The 18362-nt window shown below is 52.9% G+C and overlaps 1 protein-coding gene across 4 annotated transcripts in view; it reads left to right on the forward strand.

The window, feature by feature from the left end:
- The window catches only part of USP36 (ubiquitin specific peptidase 36), a 34508-nt gene extending 16746 nt beyond the window's left edge, over nt 1–17762 (forward strand). For 2 of the 4 annotated variants that reach the window (XM_060133244.1, XM_060133245.1), the window contains 13 exons: nt 473–555; nt 1726–1837; nt 3784–3924; nt 4520–4620; nt 5574–5712; nt 8108–8773; nt 9374–9504; nt 11076–11663; nt 11984–12177; nt 13913–14014; nt 14723–14838; nt 15204–15355; nt 15582–17762. In XM_060133244.1, coding sequence (XP_059989227.1) covers nt 473–555; nt 1726–1837; nt 3784–3924; nt 4520–4620; nt 5574–5712; nt 8108–8773; nt 9374–9504; nt 11076–11663; nt 11984–12177; nt 13913–14014; nt 14723–14838; nt 15204–15335 — 2505 coding nt within the window. In that variant the 3' untranslated portion in view covers nt 15336–15355; nt 15582–17762. Of the gene's footprint in view, nt 1–472; nt 556–1725; nt 1838–3783; nt 3925–4519; nt 4621–5573; nt 5713–8107; nt 8774–9339; nt 9505–11075; nt 11664–11983; nt 12178–13912; nt 14015–14722; nt 14839–15203; nt 15356–15581 lie in introns of those variants that run through there. The other 2 variants (XR_009537439.1, XR_009537440.1) reach the window with 2 other exon arrangements.
- The last annotated feature ends 600 nt before the right edge of the window (nt 17763–18362 follow it).

Raw genomic sequence — 18362 nt, forward strand, 5'->3', positions numbered from 1 at the left:
ATTTCCCTCTGCGAGTTCTATTTTTTTCAAAAAGAAGAGGGAAAATAATGCAGTTTTGTGCCCTGAGGCATGAATAGCGGCCACACTGAGTGCAGGGCTTGAGCAGGGAGGTCCGGTGTGCTGCGGGCAGCTTTCACAGGCTGCGCATTTTGGAGCGGCCTTCCTTTCTCCCTGCTCGAGCTCTGCAGGAGGTGAGCTCACCTCAGCCTGAGGTCTGGACTGGACCCTCTGAGGCCTTGATAAACCCCCAGGGCTGTGATCCTCGTCAACAGAGGAGGGGTAACAGCCTGGCTCCCTGTTCCTTCGCCATGTTCTGACTCCCAGAAGGTGGCAGCTAGCAGGCCAGTTCTTATGCAAGTGAAATGTTGTGATTTGCTGCGTCAGCCTGAAAAAGACCTTACATTTGGCATTTCTGGAGAGTCAGCCTATTTCTTCCGCTCTTTGTTCTATTCCCTGTTTTTGTCCTTCTCAGCAAGCTGCAAATATCGTGCGTGCCCTGGAACTTTTTGTGAAACCAGATGTCCTGAGTGGAGAGAATGCCTATATGTGTGCGAAGTAAGTTTCGTTTTGCTCGCGGCAAAAAGATCAAGCCGGCCAGAAAGAAAATATGTCACCTAACCTGACATGGCTGCCGTCCCCTCCCTCCCTCTAGCCCTCAGAGGTGACCACTGTCCACATTTCTTTTTTTGGCCGCGCCTCACGGCTTGCAGGATCTTAGTACTCGACCAGGGATTGAACCCAGGCTGTGGCAGTGAAAGCGCCGAGTCCTCACCCTGGACCACCAGGGAACTCCCAGTCACTGTCCACATTCTTGAGTGGTGTAGATGTGTCTTAAAACTGAAAACCTTTAAACAACACAGATGGAGGGATAGCTGTGGTTGTCATAGCTGCTGTTTATTATGTGGCACTTACTCCGTGCTGGTCCCTGTTCTGAGGGCCTCGCATGCACTCACTCGTGAAGCAGGGACTGTTATTACCCCCATTTCACAGGAGGAGAAAACTGAGGCACAGAAGTGGAGTGACTGGACATGGCCGTCGGCTCCGGAGGCCGTCCTGCCTCCTCGAAAAGCCGTGTTCTGTGGCTTCCGTTTTTGACTTGAGTTGTCCTCGGCATTTTTCCGTTTCAGCAGTTGTGACTGACCTCGTCTGCTTTAGGGTTGTGCAGTCTCAGTGTGTGGCTGTGTTACTTTATATCCAAGTCATTTAAGAGCTGTAATCACTAATGAAAGTTTTCTCACTATGCTTTTCAGGGGGATGATTCTGTGCCTGAACCCTGCTTTTTATCCCTCTCAGTTCACCTCCTTTGGCTCTAGAAGCTGTTCACTTTTGCCTCTGTCTTCTCCCCCTTCATTTCCTTGTCTTCTGGCTTTGTTTTCGGTGATTTCCTGCCTGCCTGTTTATCTCTTGGCCACATCTGCTCGAATTTGCTTTTCCTGTGTTATAGCCCAAAGTTACTTTTCCATGCATCTTCTTTAGTCTCCTCATTGGGAAAGTACTTTGTTTTTGCTTTAGAATCTCCACCTTTTCTCTAGTCCTGGTGGCCCTGCCGTAGCTTTCCTTTCCTTAAGTGGTGTTGATTGGTTTTTAGGGGTGCAGAGGGCACAGTCTCATTTAAGAAGACCCCTTATTTAAAGTGCAGTTCCTGATATTCTGCTACTGACCTAGTGTGAGGACAGCAGTCCTCAGAGCACGAGCTGATAGCTCTTCCTCTCCCCTTCCTCGCAGATGCAAGAAGAAGGTTCCGGCCAGCAAGCGGTTCACCATCCACAGGACGTCCAACGTCCTGACACTCTCACTCAAGCGCTTTGCCAACTTCAGCGGGGGGAAGATCACCAAGGTGAGCACTCACAGCGCCCAGGCTGCTTGGTCAGCGCTTTCTGAAAGATTCCAGGCTCTACTCCAGACTGAGTGGATTCAGATCCCTGGAAGACAGGGCCCAGGAGTCCGCATTTTTGCAAAATCCCTAAATGATCATTATGCAGTCAAGTTCAAGAACATTTTTTTTCCCAGCATCTTCCTGTGCTTGGGGTGTTCCTGCTGTAGAAGGTCTGGGTGGCCCAAGAAATCAGTGTGATGAACACTGTGCTCCATGTCCTGTTTGTCTCTAAAGCAGGTGCAGCTGCATGCCGTGCCTTTTTGTGGAGTGTAATAATTTACTTTTTTGCACAGTGGTGTTTTAATAGAAGATGCCTTGCCTCATAAGGGCCTGGAGATGTGTTCTCGGTTGGTAGAGCCTAGCTGTGTGGTTTGGGGCGAGGCACTTGTCTGAGCTTTCAGTCTTCTCACTGGCAGTGGTAGTGGTTAGGTCAGCATTTCCCAAACTGGTGTTCTGCAGAACGGTAGTATGGTACCCTGAAAAAAAGTGTTCCGTGTTCTGTGTTCAGCCGAGTTTGGGAAACGCCAAGCCCAAGTTAAAATAGTTCTTTTTAATTGCAGACCTTCTCAGAGCCTTTATTAAGCTGTGTCGTATTTTGAATCTCCAAGAGGAATTTACTAAACTCAGTTACCGAGGGAGTCACTCATTCCTCCGTTCTAACACTTGGGCTTACATTGCACCGTGCCGTGCGAGGCACTGGGAAATCAGTGGGAGATAATCAGTGCTGAATGAGGTCGTGTCGCTTCTGCCCTGAGGATCTCACGTTCCGCCATAAAATCTCCTGGAATTAGTTTTCCATTAGGACACAGTTTGAGAAACTGGTCTGTTTGATTTTGGCCCCATGTCTAGCAAGATTGGACTGGGGCTCCTGAGCCTATTGGGTGTGTTGGCTTTTGAGATTTTGAGATTGTCAATAGACAGGAAAAGATATGTCGGTTAATATCATGACATTCTGTTGATCCAGACAAACAGGTACCAGCTGTATGAAGCCCAAGAACAGGCAGAAGTAACCGCTTGCCGTAGGACTTGGAACAGTGGGTGCTTGAGATGGGGGCACTTACTGGACAGAAGGGGGTTTTCTGGGTCCGTCCGTGTCTGTCTCTTGAATGGAGTGTAGGTTACCATCAGTGTACACTGGTCAGAACTCACCAAACTGTACTCCTATTTTCACTCTGTGTAAACCGTACTTCTTTTTTTGGCCGCACTGTGCGGCATGGGGGATCTTAGTTCCCAGACCAGGGTTTGAACCCGTGCCCCCTGCAGTGGAAGTGTGGAGTGTTATCCACTGGACTGCCAGGGAAGTCACTGTACTTCATTTTTTTAAAAGTCTATATGTGCACAGGCAGAAATGCAAGTATGTTATATCTGTATCATTCAAAGATCATGTTTGGTAATATTTTCTTATGAAAGATTGTTGATTTCTAAAATAACTTATGGCATGACCTGCATCCTGAGCTACTCCATTAAAATTTTAACCTGCTGTTTCAATTAGCCGTGTGGAGTCAGCACCTGTTTTCCTGAAGCCCTGACTCCCAGCGCTGTCCCCCTGTACTCCCCTTGCAGTGTTCCTGCATGGTGGCAGGGAGGAGAATGAAGAACTCTTCTCCTTTCACATGTGGGACCCAGGTAGTGAGAGAACTAATTGGGATGCACGGCTAAGATAGGAGACCATAAACCACTTGTCAAGACAATAAAGTAAGAGTTTCTCATAGAAATTCCATAGAGTTTCCATAGAAAGACTGCACTTTTCTGCTTCTTTTCTAATCACTGACTAAGGGAGGCCCCCGCCTCAGCCTTGCTGTGTGCCCATTGCCCCACATCGTTAAAGACCAGCTGATGGAGAGGGCAAGGTGACCCTTACTCCCAATGGTGAATTGTAATTGCCTTTTCCTTGGCTTTTCAAACAGGATGTGGGATATCCGGAATTCCTGAACATCCGTCCGTATATGTCCCAGAGTAATGGTGAGCCTGTCATGTACGGACTGTATGCTGTCCTGGTCCACTCGGGCTATAGCTGCCACGCCGGGCACTATTACTGCTACGTGAAGGTCAGTGGCTCCTGTGTTGGTGTCAGGCTGTCTTAGGTGGTGGTACGCGTGCTACCTCCGGGGGGCAGGTTTGCGGTGCCTGTTTGCACAAGTCCAGATGTGACCTCTGCAGAATGTTTATTCTGTGGAAAGTGGCCGTGTTTTGTGGTTGTGTCCAGGTCCTGTTGTTGTTTCTTCGTGGAGTGCAAAGACGTGCTTTAAACCTGTCTCACCAGGATCTGTCCCACTCTTGGCCTTGCGATGAGACACTGGAGGGGGGCTGCTGCCAGTGCCCTGTCCTTAGACCCCCTGGAGAAGTCTCAGAAGGCCAGATATTGGTGGGAGAGGCTGTGCTGAGCAGACCTGTCAAAATAGCCTTCCACAAGGAAGGCTCGCATCTTTTGGGGTGCCAGGAAGGAAGGGGGACTCCAGCACACTCAGGGGCACATTCAAAGTTAGAGGGATACTTGACATTTTATGAAATCATTGCTAGTTAGTTCATCAGCACTGGGATACATGTGGCAGCTAAAAGGTTTTTTCCTTTCCTTGTTAAAAGTAAGGATCGCAGAAGTGTTGATCGTTGTGTTTTGTTTCGTCCACACCCTGCGCTGCTCAGGCAAGCAATGGACAGTGGTACCAGATGAACGACTCCTTTGTCCACTCCAGCAACATCAAGGTGGTTCTGAACCAGCAGGCCTACGTCCTCTTCTACCTGCGGTAACCGGCTCCCCACCCCCACCCCCCAGAGCGCTCGCCTTCACTCTGCTCTCGCCCCGATCGGCCTCCCTGGCCTTTCCCTGCATGAAAGTGACTGGAATTCTGCAGGAGGGAAGCTCTTGGAGCAGCTCTCCTGCCAGTCAGCTGTCGTGGAGAGCGGCCACTGGGAAGGGCACTTAGATCACGCCCACTTGGCTGTTGAGTCAAAGCCAGAGCCTGTGGGAAGGTCAGAGCAGGAGTCCATCTGCCCCACAGTGAGGTGGCTTTGAATGTAAATTGGAAGGTTGTCTATTACATCATTGCCCCACATTAGATGCGTTCCATCTGGCTATCGGCTGGCGTACAGACCTGCCTCTGGGGAAAGTGATCCCGGTGGGCAGTGAGGTAGGTTGTCAGGGGGTAGAGGCTAAGTAGTCAGAGGGTGTAGGCCTTTGGAAGGTGCCTCTTCTTGGGACTGATTGTCACCGACCTGGAGGATGAGGATGTGGAGCAGGGAGGTGTTTTGCTGCTCCAGGATGGCTTTCTGATAGACTGAGACTCTAATAATCTCGGAAGAACTGAGTAATTTGCTCTTTGCTTACGTTGAGCAGAATCTGAGGCTGCGTAGTAAGTTCTCATGGTTTAAGGGCGAAGTCAGCTTCAGAGAAGCACGTTGGGACAGTCATGGTTCCCTCTGGCTGTTTTTCTGCCTTTGCCTGTCTTTTTTTATTTATCTGTGCAGCATGGCTTGTGGGATCTCAGTTCCCAGACCAGGGATTGAACCCGGGCCACTGCAGTGAAAGCCTGGAATCCTAACCACTAGGCCACCAGGGAACTCCCTGCCTGCCCTTTTCTTTTAGGAATGGAATTGTAACCTTGACTTCTGTATTCTGATTCCTTCTCACACTCAGTTTTGGTAAAGCCTCTGCGGCTTTAGTAAGACACTCCCTGACTTTGTTCTCTTCCTTTGACAGGATTCCAGGCTCTAAGAAGAGTCCTGAGGGCTCCATCTGCAGGACAGCCTCCTCCCTTCCCAGCCACCCCAGGGTGGTTCCAGACCACAGCAGGAAGAATATCAGCAATGGGACCACATCCTCATCAGTGACTGGAAAGGTACTTGTTTAAGAGGATCGATGTAATCATTGCCGTTCTTCGTGCCTCTGCCTCTCAGGGGATCGTGGAGCCCCCAGACCTCTTCGTGCTGGGGAGCTCGGCCCGATGGAAGGAGAGTGCAGACAGCAGTCCTGCTGTATCCCACGTTCTTTCTGAAGTGGGTCACGGAGCCAACAATGGTGAGAAGGAAGAGGGGGACAGTGATGAGAAAACCTGACTCAGCAAATCAAGACTTAGAGCTCCCAGTGTGTCCCCACCTTAGAGCAGCTGCCATGCGGAAGTGCAGTGACAGGTTTCCCAAGCAAACCTCTGGCCTTAAGCATCTGGGAAAAAAATATTTTATCCGCACATTTTAATACTAAAAATGTGAGTAGTTTGTACCAGTGTTAATTTTCTGATTTTGATAATTATACTGTGGTTATGCTAAGAGAACGTCCTTTGTTTTTAGGAATACTCGTGGGTGTGTATGGAGGTAAAAGGACGTCGTGTCTAAAATTTAACTCATATAGTTAGGAAAATATATATGTACATACATACACATGTATATATGCAGAAGGAGAGAGAGCAGGAAAGCTAATGTGGTAAAGTGTTAACAATTAAGGAATACCCTTGAAGTTATTTTCGTATGTATTTGAAATTTTGTACTAAAAAAAGTTAAGAACTCAGTTTTATTAATAAGATAATAGCAGTTTCCTTATAACGTAATTCGTAATTCAAAAATAGAACGGCCCTCTCTGTTGACTACTTCTGTGATCCTTTCCCTTCAGTATGAAGATCAAATCCAAACACAGGCTGCCGGGGCCTTCACATGTCTACAGGGGTTTTAGTCATTTATGCAAATCTGTTTCCTTTCCAACATTCAAGAAAATAGAAGCTGAAATAGAAGCATTAGAGTTGACGTAGCAATGACATGCCATGACCTGGTTGCAAAGGTGGTGGTCACTGTGGCCAGAGCAGGAAAGCCAGAAGCCTTGGGTGCTGCTCAGAGGAACAGCAACGGGCATGGGGGTGCCTGAGGGCGAGCATGGCCCCCCCCACGCCTGCCCCCCACCCCACCCCCTGGTCAGGCCACCGCAAGGCCTCTTCACTGACCCTGCGTGTTTTCATCATGAAAATAACTTCCCAAATACACTGCAGTTGCACAAAAGTTATTTTACTCTAAGTAACATTGTGTAAGTTCCATGTACTTAAGTGCTCAATAAGTGAACAGGTTTTGCAGCACAGCGGGAAGATTATTCATTTTAGGAAGAATGCTAATAAAGAAATAATGGCCTAAGTGACGTAAAACCAGTCTGTTGCCTGTGCAGAGGGTACGGATGTTTAAGCGATTCAAAATAGTATCAAATTAGCAAGTGTTTTGGGAAAAAATTGTTGCCGGCAAGAGTACAGTAAGTGCAGTGTGGCAGTATGCATCCTAATTTATGAAAATATTAACAGCCTAGTAATGCCATTTCTAAAAAATTAGCGTGGAGTACTAAGTACAGAAGAAGATTCAGTCTTTTTTTTTTTTTTTTTGGCGGTACGCGGGCCTCTTACCGCTGTGGCCTCTCCCGTTGCGGAGCACAGGCTCCGGACGCGCAGGCTCAGCAGCCATGGCTCATGGGCCCAGCCGCTCCGCGACATGTGGGAACTTCCCGGACCGGGGCACAAACCCGTGTCCCCTGCATCGGCAGGCGGACTCTCAACCACTGCGCCACCAGGGAAGCCCCCAGATTCAGTCTTTTGACCATTCCTTCAGCACATAGTCTCTAAGACCCTGACCTGGTTGGGGGTGGAGGTGGCATGTCGTGGTAAACAGCACCGACGCAGGCCTCGGGGAGCATTTCGGTGAGTGAGTGGCGTAGACCCAGTTGTGACGGTGCTATGGAGAAGGATGGGGCACTTAGCACCTTAGTGGTCATGTCAAGGAGACCTGGAGCCAGTCTGGTTTATAAACTCTTCATGCAATGAGATGGTCGCTAGTCAAACATTAAAGACCTTGGTTGATGGGCCAGAGTACAAAGGTGATAACAGCATATGGTGAAACTGAGATGCTCCTGTGCACCTGTGTCAGAAGAAAAGCCCAAAGGGAGAAGACACCAGCCTATTACTGGAGGGTTATGTTTAGGTGATGGAACTTGGTAAATTTTTTCCCTTTTTATTTTTTTGTATTTCTCAAATCTTGATGAACATGTACTGCTTTCGTAGTAAAGGTAATTATAAAGAGGCACACCCGTACGTGCGCAACTCAGAAGATACTGCAGAGAAGTAACAGTATCTGTCTCGTGTGTCCGTGTAAATAATTTGTCTAGAGTTGCCCCTCAGAGCCCCTGCCTGCTGCCTCCTTGTGGGGCCCCCGCCAGCCGGCTGTGCTCCCTCCGGCTTTGACCGCCTCCTCTGCTTTGCTCCCCTTTAGAGACCAGACCCTGTGACAATGAAGAAGCCTCAGACCCCTGAAGAGCTCGGGGTGCCCGTTGCCAGGAATGGCTCTGTATCGGGCCTGAAGTCTCAGAACGGATACACTCCTCCCAAGCCACCCCTGGGGTCCCCTTCCCCCAAGCCCTGCAAAACGCCTCCCCACGTGCCGACTGTTCTGGATGAGCCTGGAAAGAAAGTCAAGAAACCAGCCCCCCTGCAGCACTTCTCCCCACCGCTCAAAACCTCCCCGGGGCCCCCCGGCGCCGGCGAGCTGGGCGGCAGCAGGTGTGAGGGCCGCAGGCCCGGCTCCTGGGACGGCAGGGCCACCCTCTCTACCTCACCTCGGCCCCCGGCTGCCAGGACCGCCAACGGGCTCGGGCCCAAGGTGGGTGATGAGGGCCCAGCTGCCGAGAGGAGGGCCTCCAGCCCTGAGCACCCTGCTGGTGGTGGCCCCGCCAGGCCCCCCCCGGCACCCCAGAGTGGAGCCGCCCCTCCTGGCGATTCTCAGGGAACCCACTCTGCCGGCCCCGCCAAGGTGCTGCCGGCCCGAGAGGACGCGGAGCTGGTGAAGGCCAAGTGCCCCGACCTGAGCAGCGCCTCCCCCGAGCCCGCTAACACCATGTCTCCTCCGCCGGCCAAAAAGCTGGCCCTTTCTGCCAGGAAGGTGGGTGTGTGGGAGGGTGTCGGTCGGGGTTGGGGAGCGGGTTCGATTGTAGTTTGGGAGGTGGGGCGGCAGCACAGGGGCATTTGGCCGCCCGAGGAGCTGAGACGTTGGGTGTCCCTAGGTGGCAGAGGGCTGTCCAGGCGCAGGCAGGTTGTGGCATCTCTGTCATTGGATGAGGCCAGTGGCCGATAGAGGGTCAGGGCCACACAGCTGTCCTCTGTCTCCATCTGTGGACAGATGTCCTAAGGGAGCCTCTGGGAACGGGCCCCGGCAGGGAGCTCTGAGCACGGGGACGCACGGGACGCGGGCTGGCTGGCACCTCTGTGTGCACCTCGAAGCTCCGTGATGTAATTGTCGTACTGAGATTTTTGTTTAAACTTCCTTCGTTTTTTCCTTTTTGTTTCTAACCAAAAACACTTCTGATTCTTCTTCTACCATTCTCCCACCCCTCACGCCCCCTTTTTTGTTCTTCTGTCCTCTCATCCTTCTTTCTGGGCTCTTTTATTTTTTATTTTATTTTTATTTTATTTTTACTTTTTCTCTTCACTCACGGCAACCTTTTTTAGAGCACCAAGTTTTTATTTATGTCAATAACTGCAGGCCAGCACCCTGCGGAGGGCAACCGGCAATGACCTCCGTCCACCTCCCCTCTCTCCATCCTCCGACCTCACCTCCCCCCGGAAACCCACTCACCCCGTCGTCGCCTCCACGTGGCCTGTCAGTACAATCCGGTAAGCAGGACGGCTGCTCCTCCCCCGTGGGGACAGCACACAGGTCTGCCCGGTGTCTCCTCTGTCCTCCTGCTGAAGGGGCTTCAGTGGGGCAGAGGCGGCTTGGTCTCTCAGGCCCTGGCTTTTTTACTCTGTCTTCATCTTCCGTCGTCTGCCACGTGCTCGTGGTGATGCGTGTGTTGTGAGCTGATCTGCCTATGGCCCCCCAGCCCCGTGACAGGACCCGGAAGTGGAAGGGGGGGGTGTTTGAACAGACCATGCGTGAGCTCAGGGTCCTGTGCACTGGTTGTGTCTCCCAGCGGTGCTCCCTGGCTTATCTCGGGTAGGGTGGGGTCTGTCACCCTGGCCCTGAGGGCCTCCCGAGGGGACTCAGGCGCCCCCCGTGCGCTGCGGAGGCTGCTGCGGGAGGCGAGGTTCTTTGGGAGCTTTTCAGGCTCCTGCGGAGATGCCCCCCTGGAGGTTTGGGCTGTCGCCTCCTGGCCCGCTCCGTACAGGGGTGCTCGTGTTCCTTTGTGAGTCCAAGGCCAAAGGCCCAGAATTACTGATAAACGGCTTGTTTGAAGGCTGAGGGGCTATCAAGGCCTTTGGCAGCTGGGGAGGGAGGAAGGAGCGAAGGAAGATGGGGCGCGAGGACGTGGGGTGGTTTGGGCGGGCTTGGCGTTGCTGCGGCGCCAACGTGCCCTCCCTGCCCTCCTCGTTCGGGGCCCCGCTGTTCCCTTTGTCCAGCCCCCCTCCCGCTCTCAGTCCTGGCACGGGGGTTTTGCACATGCTAGGTCCTTAAACATCCAAGACATTTATTGGGTATTTTTTCTTTGTTTCTTTGACATATAACTTTTTTTTTTTTAATTCCAGAAAACGCAGAGTAGCGTGATATAGTAGTGCAGTTTGTATGTTGCCATCAGAGTTTGTTGTCTAGTTAGATGATGTTGAGACAGTCCTGTTTAATTAGCAACCCTTGGAGATGGGTTTATTGTCACACATTCACAGATGAGAAAATTGTGGCCCAGAGTGGAAAGTTGACTTTTTCCAAGGTCGCATAGCTGGCAGGAGGAGATCCAAGAGTCTCACTTGATTTGCTCTAGATCCTGCCCTTTACTTGTCTTGCTGTATCATCTGACTGGAAAGTCTGTTTCCCTGATTTTCCTGAACCCCAAGTTTCAGAGGAAAATCCTTGAAGGGTAATAGTGGAAGATGCGTAGGCTCATAGCCGCCTTTCTTATAAGACTCACCGCCTGTGCTCAGACACCTGATACTTGCGGAGGCTGGACATTTATTGCTTAGTGGAGGTTTCCTCCCAACACATTTGTACTGAGAATCTGAAACATTAGGGTTTGCAAAAGTACTTTGAACTGCCTGGTGACAAGAAACTAAGAGATATGTAACGATTTTTATTAACTTTGATCTTAAGAGTTGAATTTGTTAGCATGTATTTTCTAACGTTCGCTGAAATGTACATATATCTGAGGTTTACAGGCGAAAGTCTTTTAAAATCCTGACCTGCGAGGGAAGGGGCCGAGGGAGGGCAGGCAGGGAGAGCTCAGCCTGTCCTCACTACCTGACTGTCCCTACAGGGCTGTGTCACCTGCTCCGAGACCATCCAGCCATCTGAAGCCCCCCCTTGGCCCCCACTCCCCGTCACTGTCCAGCAGCCCCCCGCCTCTCGGGACATCAGACCCACAGAGCCACTCGCCCGCCTCTGTGCCCCTGCCTCAGGTCAACGGGGGCTTCCGGGCCCCCTCACACCAGCTGCCAGAGGCCATCGAGCCCCCCCAGGGTCTCTGTAAGAAGAGAAAGAAGACCCGCGTGGGAGAGACCCAGGGCCAGGGCTCAGAGGCCTGCACAGCTGTGGCGGCCCCTCCAGGGCCTCCTAGGAAGAGGAGGAAGAGGAAGAGGAAGCACACGGGGGACACGGACGCCTCCCCTCTGCAGGCGGGGCGCATGCCAGGGCCACCCTGGAGCCCCGCGCATAGGAAGGAGGGTCGGGCGGAGCCGCTGGCGGGCAGACCGGAGGAAGAGGGCGGACAGCAGCCGGGGAACGGCTGGCCCGTGGGATGCGTGAGCGACGGCCACCGCGTGAGCCGCAGGAAGAGGAGGAGGCAGGGAGCTGAGGGCCTTGGCGGAGAAGACGGCCTCCGCCGGGACCACCCACCTCGGCGTGGGTGAGAGCCGAGAGCCCTGCGCCTCCGCTCACACACAGCCCACTCCCAGTGGGTGCTGTCTGGAAATACAGGCGCTGCCCGGCCTGTATTTCCCACCCGGGCCGGGCCGCGCTGGGGTCCTGTCGTCCACCTTGTGGGACTTGCCTCGGATTAAAAACGCACTTGTGTGCTTTTCTGGACTGTGGCCGTGGGCAGGTCCTGGTCAGGTTCGGGTGGAGTCTCCTGGGGCTCTTCTGGAGGGCTGAGGCACATGCACCAGAGTTCACGGGGTATCTGGGCCTCAGTTTGCTAGGAGCTGACTGTCAACTCTGACTTCCTAGGAGCTGCTCTTCCTCAGATGTCGTCCAGCCAGAGGCTGTTGCAGCATCACCAAGGAAAAAGAGAAAGAAAAAAAGGAAGCAGGAGTCACAGCAGGAAGTAGAAGAGAATGAGCCTGAGGGCCAGAGGGGCTCTGAAGTCCCTGGGAGCAGGCCAGGGACAGCTGTGAATGGCCAGGCTCCTGGAGGCCCCACAGGTGTGCACTGGGCCGGGAGGGGACGCCAGGGGAGCAGGGGTGGGAGCCAGCCTGCCCTGTGCGGCTAGAGGCAGGTGCGGTACCTTGGGAGGGGCCCGCTGGAAGACCTCTTACCTCTGCCCTCGTGCCAGCTGTCTGCCCACTCGGGCCTCCTGACCTGGCAGATCGTTCAGCCCAAACTACCCTGCAGGAAAAGATGGGGTACGTGTAAACTTCACACGTTCTGGGAGCGCAGTGTTTCTTCTGGTTCAGGGCTGTTCCCATCTAAACCTTCCCACTGGAATTACTCCTGGGCCGCCCAGCCTGGCGTTTTTCTTTGCCACTTGAACTTGCAGCATTGGGTTCAGAAGCGCACCTCCCGCTGCCTCTCTTTGTAGCCGGCCTTCCTGAAGATCGTGTGGCCTTTTGCAGTGGGGTTCTGTGTGCTGTGGCCGTGCCTGGGCTGAGGCCTCCACCAAGCGCCTCGTCCACGTTGTGTTTTCTTTTTCCTTAGTGGGCCAGCTCGTTTCACCAGGCTCTCCTGGTGGAATGTGTCTGTTAAATGAGGGGAGAGAAGGTCCTCAGCGCCTCAGGAAGGGGCCCCCAGGTGAAGGATCGTCTGGGGTCTGCTGTTTGTGCTTTGGGGGCACACTGGTTCCCGGGGATGGGTTTGTAGTTTATCAAACTCCGGAGAAACGAATTCATGAATAAACACGGAATTCCATTAATTACACGGCAAAAGCACTAACTGCTAGGCAGTGAGGAATGGCCACTTCAGGCAGCCCGTGTGTCATTGGAGAAAAGGCTGCAGAGACCGGCTGTCGTCAGACGGGGTCACTTTGTGAGCACGTCATCCAAGCGGGAGGTGCTGCCGGGCCCCAGGGCTCTCCGCCCAGTGCAGAGCAGGAAGTGCGCGGCGGGCACGCCCAGCACCCCGTGTGTTTGTTCATGATCCCAGAATTGGGGCAGGCATTTGTGACCCTAAAGAGGCCAGAGCCCCGGTTGCGGGTGGCTCCGCGTGACCACCGGGCCCGAGCTGTGCTGAGGAGCGGCTGGAGAGGGGGTGGGGGACAGGCCGGGGGCAGACAGTGGACGCTGTCCTGCTCAGAGCACTGAGCCTGAAGGGCACCAGGTCATTGCCAAATTGGCGGACCAGAGAGATGAGGTCAGGCTTGTGTTTGGGGAGGTGAGTCTATTCTGACAGTTGTGGGTGGTTAGGGGGACTGGGCAGGCCAGGAGCAGCTAAGACATCGTTTCTAGAGCCCTGATAAGGGGTGGTCAGTGCTGTCTGTGCAGATGTCCTTGCTGGCCAGGCTCTCTGCGGGCAGGGCGGTGGGAGCTGCCCTGCGAAGCTGCGGTGGTGGTGGTGGCGGCGGCACCTTGTCCCTCCAGTTCGCGCTGCTCTGGTTTCTGCCCCTTCCCTGCAGGCGAGGAGCCTCCATGGGGAGCTCCCGTCCCTTCCTCCGTCAGACCGAGGGCTCACTGCTGCCTGTAGGTTTTTTGTTTTGTTTTCAGTGTTCAGGTTTTCATCTTTTGCAGAGTTGATTTGGACCAATAATCTCTTCTCTTGAGAAAGAATAATCGTTAACTCCCTTGTCACAGGCAGGCAGGCAGGCAGGCAGGAAGAGCTTGCTTTTACACATTCTCTAAAGAATTTGTCATTAGTAAGTTCTGCAATTCTGTTGTAAATAAAAGGTGTACGAGTGTTTCCTCGGTGGTTTATTTTTAATGTATGTAAATGTTATTCTGATTGCAGGGCTGGGACAGGCTCCTCTTGTATCCTGGGACAGAGAGAGAGAATCCGATGTGGTCCAGGAATTGCTCAAATATTCATCTGATAAAGCTTATGGGAGAAGAGGTACTGGTTTTGAGACTTGACTTCTGTCTTCTGCAGTTGGCTTATGAGGAGCTAGAGAGGCCTGAAAAAGACCTCCTGTGTTCAGCCTTGTGCATAGGAATTGCTTGGCTCTGAAGATGGGAAGAGGAATGTACATGTCTGTTGTACCCCCTCTGACCCCATTGCCATTGTATGCAGATCAAGAGCCCTGCAGGCGGGTTTTGTCTGCGGTGGGGATCCAGAGCAGCTTCCTGCTGGGCTCTGGGAGCCGGGGAGAGGGCAGAGCATGGGCGTTTGGGCAGGGCAGGGCAGGCCAGCCAGGGAGAGCATTAGAATTCCAGAGTCGGGGCAGGCAACAGACCGAAAAACTCATCCAGCACTCATGCTGTAAGTTTTTATTTAGAACATTATTTTTCTAATTCGGACTCGGAGAAAGAACGCAAGATCTTTGTTTCTCAAATGAGGGCATGGGCTTAAAAAGAACTAAATATTCGGGGTTAACAGTGTTTGCTTTTAAGTGACGGGATCACTGACTGGCCTACACACCGGAGACCACTCTGTTCCTCCCCTTTTCCTTCTCTGTGTATCCATTTTCACCAAAAGGTGGCACTCAAAACTTTTTGAATAATTAGGAGTAGACCAGCCTAGTTTGTAAACGTCACCCTTGAAGTAAATCCACAGGGCAGCCAGGTACCCACACAGGTCGCAATGCCAGTGTCTGTCTTGCAGTTTTGACGTGGGACGGCGAGGTGTCAGCTGTCAGTCAGGACGCCATTCAGGACAGCAGGCTGGCCCGCATGGCCACAGTCATTGACGACTGGGACGAAGAGTTCGACCGAGGGAAGGTGTGATGCGTGGTGGCGCCTGGCGGGGGCAGAGCGCCGCGGAGTAGCTCAGCTCGGGGGGCCGCTGGGGAGGACTTGGATTTTCAGGGCTGTTTGAAGGGGCAGCAGCACTGCAGAGTGGCCGAAGGCGAGACTGGAGCCGCGCTGCCCAGGTTCAGGAAGCCTGTGTCCTCCAGTCACTCCTGCTCCTCCGTCAGTGAAGTGGGGGTCATGGGGACACCTTCCGTGGGTCACTGGAGTGTCAATCTGTTAGTTCAGGTCGCACGTTGAGACTCGTGCTAGCACGTAGTAAGCACTTGGAAAGGAGCCCCCGGGACCCGGGGGAGCCCTTTTTGGGAATTATGACACTGTGATTCTTGACATAGGAAAAGAAATTGAAAAAATTCAAGAGAGAGAAGAAAAGAAACTTCAATGCCTTCCAGAAACTTCAGAGTAGACGGAACTTTTGGTCTGTGACTCATCCAGCTAAGGCTTCCAGTCTCAGCTATCGCCGCTGAATTTGGAGCTGTCAAGATGGGTCAGTTTGTGCGTGTGTGTGTGTGCAGTCGTGCATGGGCTGTGGTGTGTACGGTGTGGAGTGTGGTGTGCACACACCGGTCACTTGCAGATTGAGGACCAGGCTGTTTCCAGGCTCCATCTCGTGTCAGTGGCGTTGCCTGTGTTGGACGCGCTCTCCCGGGGTGGTGGTGGGACTCCTAGGGTCTCGTTTCTCTCCCTCAAGAATGATGTTCTTTGCCTCACAGCCTCCAGAGACGCGGTCCCTTCCCGGGGACCGTCTATCTGGACTGAAGAGCCACTTGCCGAGGACTTGCTGGCTCTGTCGGCTCCAGGCCTGCCATGGGGGACGGCCCGCAGAGGCCCTGGGCTTCTGTGGATCAGGACCTCTGGTGACACAACACGCACTGTGACAGACACGGGGACTCTTAGAGCAGGGGGCAGCACAGCAACTGGGACCTGAGATGGGGCTGAGCGCCCTGTGATGCTGTCCTGGGGCTGCGGGGGACGGCAGGGAGGACGGCGGCTGCGCCTTCCCAGTGTGACCTCGAGCTCCAGAGATGATGGCGTGCAGCCAGTTGCTCTTCTCGACGGGCCCTCCGTCCCCCACTCCTGGCGGCTGGCACTGCTAGCTCATCCTGCGCCTCCCGCTTCCTCAGGTGGGGGCTCCGTATGCCTTACCTGTTCAGCCTCAAGAGAGTCGGCGGCGCCCCGGGCCGGCCCCACGCCGCTGCCTCTCCCTTTTATGGAATTGCGAGGCGGGCAGCCCTGCCAGTGCATCTCTCTCTTGCAAGAAACTCTAGACCCTCTCTGGAGAGCAGGTGGCTGTAGTGGGGCAGGTTGGGGGCCGAAAAGATGTGCCGACACATCTGCTTCTCAGGCTGCTACTTGTTCCGAGGTGGCTTTGCTGGACCCTGCCTTGCAGCTGCAGTAACCCGGGGGTCCTTACTGAGGTGGTGGTCTTGGGGTAGATTCTCTGTTTATTTTACTACTTGATATAAAACATTTATTTTTGACCAGGCCTGTGGCTTCCATCAGCAATATGTTTCCTCTCCCTAATATGCAAATACTGGCTTTGTTTGCTCAATTTTGTGAGTGCTTTTTGAATTTAGATGATTGTATTACTCGAGAAGATCACGATCACTCTTTTATCTTGTTCAAGCTGTGCTGCGAACTTATAATTTAATAAATACGGAAAAGCCTCAGTGAGGTGATACTGTCCAGAAAAAGGACGCATGTCCCAGCGGTAGAAGGTATGGAAGTAAATCTGAAGATTATCCCTCAGCGCATGTCCATGCTTCCTCTCCTCTTGGTACCGCTTCGGGTGGGAGTGGACCAGTGCCTGGTCCTGTCCTTCGAGTGGTCTCCTCAGCCTGAGGCCCGATGCACTTGTCTGGCCCCCACTTTCTTCCTCACGGAGCCTTGCCCTTTGCTCTGCTGCTTGTTCTGGGGCCTGGGGGATCCTGGTGGTATCGAAAAAGCGTTACATTTTTTATACGGGGAGCTATGTTAATTTTTTCATGTGGGTCGATCTTTATGTTTTTTTCTTCCTGTTTTTGTATTTCTCTTTAAAAAGTTGGGGAGAATAATACCAGTGGCCTGCGCTGGGGCTGCTCTGGTCCCAGCAAATGGGAACCAGGCTCTGCCTGGACTGGCCCGGGAGCCTTTTTGTCTTCTACAGAGGACTGATTCCTGCATGTCAACCACACCTTGCTCAAAGCTGAGGGGCCCACCCCAGTGCCCTGTGGCTCTGTCATTTGTCATCTCAGGAGGGAAGGCAGGTGCCTCCGTGGGCAGGGTTTTTTTCTCTCTTGAGATGTTGACATCCATTCCTGCGTGAACTATCTCCCCGACCATATTTTTAACATGTTCTGTAGCTGAAAAAAGAAAAATTCACTTGTTTGCTAGCACAGAATTGATCTCTTTTCTCTCTCTCCCTCTTCTCCAAACAAGTCTCTTCCTTCCTCCACTATATAACTATAAAGGCTTTTCCTGAGGAGAACGTACCCGTTTTCTCCTGGGCAGGGATGAGCACTGGCCTGACCCTGCAGCATTTAAGTATCACTGTTAAGTAGACAAGTCCTCCCATCCCACGGAGAATCATCGGCCAAACTGGGAGGGAAAGGATAGGCCCAGAAGACGAATCCAGATCCTAGGTGTCCGTGTATAAAGCTTCTATAGTGGTAGTCTTAGACTTTGTTGACTTAGAACATGGGTCTCATTTAACTCACCCCTCCCAGTGGTCCTGGGTCCTGTCACTCCCTGACCCTCGGCTGGGGGCCTGCGCACACGGGGCTGGGGGCCTGCTCACACCTTGGCCCCGTGTGCGCGTCGAGTCCACGGCACATGACCTGCACCTCTGTTCCAGGGGCTGAGGGGCCCCAGATGTTGTCAAGATCTCGGTGCAATAAAACAAGGAGTTTTTGTGAGTCCTGCCTGTGTCTTTGTTTTTTTCCCCTTTGACTTATAAAAGGTTCACCCCGACCCCAGTCTGCTGTCCCAGTTTGCGTGTAAGGTTGGCCTCAGGCACTTTCTGGTCACCTGTCCGTGAGTGGGAGTCAGGTGCCTTTAGCAGTCTGTGCAGCAAAGCTTAGAACAGGTCTTTGTTAAGAATAAAGGGGGAATAAAGAGGTTTATTTGAATGTCTTAATACATTGTTTGAATTTAAGAAGGGAGAAATCCTTTGCAGTGACTCCTTGAGCTTTGAGGGTGATTTTCAATGAGCACCAGATTGAAACTTGGAAACAGTATCATTCCACTGAGGTTTGTTTGAAAATTTTTTGAACCAAATGGTTGGACTTCTGCAGGGAAAGATGAGGGAGAAATCAGGTTTTGCTAAACTGAGTTTTCCTCACAGTTGGCAGGGACAACCCAGGCCTCCGGTTTGGGGACCCCCTCCTGAGCCTGGCTTGTGCACAGCGGTGGGTAGGGCACGGCGATGTGGTCAGTGCCTGTTCAGTCTCCCCTGACCCGAGTGGGCACGCCCAGCTGCTGCTCCGGCCACATACCGGAGGCCGTGGTGAGGAAAA

This window comes from Lagenorhynchus albirostris, chromosome 20, assembly GCF_949774975.1.
Source record: "Lagenorhynchus albirostris chromosome 20, mLagAlb1.1, whole genome shotgun sequence".
NCBI classification, from domain to species: domain Eukaryota; kingdom Metazoa; phylum Chordata; class Mammalia; order Artiodactyla; family Delphinidae; genus Lagenorhynchus; species Lagenorhynchus albirostris.